General features: G+C 43.8%; 1 protein-coding gene across 1 annotated transcript in view; it reads right to left on the reverse strand.

Moving 5' to 3' along the window:
- fam120c (family with sequence similarity 120 member C) overlaps nt 1-897 on the reverse strand; it is a 20,534-nt gene that overhangs the window by 12,477 nt on the left and 7,160 nt on the right. Inside the window, exons 5-7 of the mRNA XM_008319016.3 lie at nt 547-649; nt 359-436; nt 1-72 (exon numbers count right to left, since the gene is read on the reverse strand). The exon at nt 1-72 is cut by the window's left edge and continues 154 nt beyond it. Coding sequence (XP_008317238.1) covers nt 1-72; nt 359-436; nt 547-649 — 253 coding nt within the window. The remainder of the gene's footprint in view (nt 73-358; nt 437-546; nt 650-897) is intronic.

The following is an 897-nucleotide window of genomic DNA, read 5'->3' on the forward strand; positions in this document are numbered from 1 at the left end:
GGGGGGGGTGGTCAGGGCGGGGGGGGGGGGGGGGGGGGGGATGAGGGGAGAGGGGGAGGGGGGGGGGGGGGGGTGATTAAACTTTATAGAGAATGAGCATGGTATCATTTTAGGAGTGGAGACACAGGTGATGAAGGATAAGATGTCACAGGAACAGGAACTACTGCAGTCCTATTTCACTAAAAAAATGATTAAGCTATTAGCAGTATCTGGGAGGTAAAGGACCGGACCCTCCCTTCTCTGCCGGTTCTATTCTCTAAATGAGAACATGCCACAGAGGGAATTCAAGGAAAAACTTCATCTACTCTGCTACATTTGGATTCATTTAAAGCAGAGAATAAAAATCATAAAGAAAAATCTACCTGATTCTTTCCAGGATGCATCGGTCCCATGTGGCCAGGTGGTCCCCCGAATGGGTTGGGTCCAAACCCAGGTACTAGGCAAAGGGAAACAATAAAGACATTTACAAAATAAATTAATAAAATTGCCATTTTAATGACTAAGTTGTCAGCTCAACCGTAAAGCTGTACAGTTCTTTCAACTCACAGATGAAGGGGGAGGGCCCCAAGCTGGGCGAGCGTGGTTTGGAGGCAGCTGAGAAATACTCCACAGCTTTTTTGAATCGCTCCACTTTGTCCTCCATGCGAGACTGTGACAAATAAAACATGGTGGGATTCTGTTAAAAATCCATGTAAGCAAGTTATGGTTTCTAAATAGCAATAAAGCACAGTTGGGTTCAAACAGAACACATTCAATACTTTGTCATTGTGTTTTTCCAGTCTTGATGAATGTCAGAGATGTTATATGTCAAGTTACTATTAAATAACTATACATATCCCAACTGGAATGCAAGCTGTACTCATCGCACTGATAGGATGGCGTTATACTACTATTCTT

This window comes from Cynoglossus semilaevis, chromosome 10, assembly GCF_000523025.1.
Source record: "Cynoglossus semilaevis isolate Cse_v1.0 chromosome 10, Cse_v1.0, whole genome shotgun sequence".
Classification (NCBI taxonomy): Eukaryota; Metazoa; Chordata; class Actinopteri; order Pleuronectiformes; family Cynoglossidae; genus Cynoglossus; species Cynoglossus semilaevis.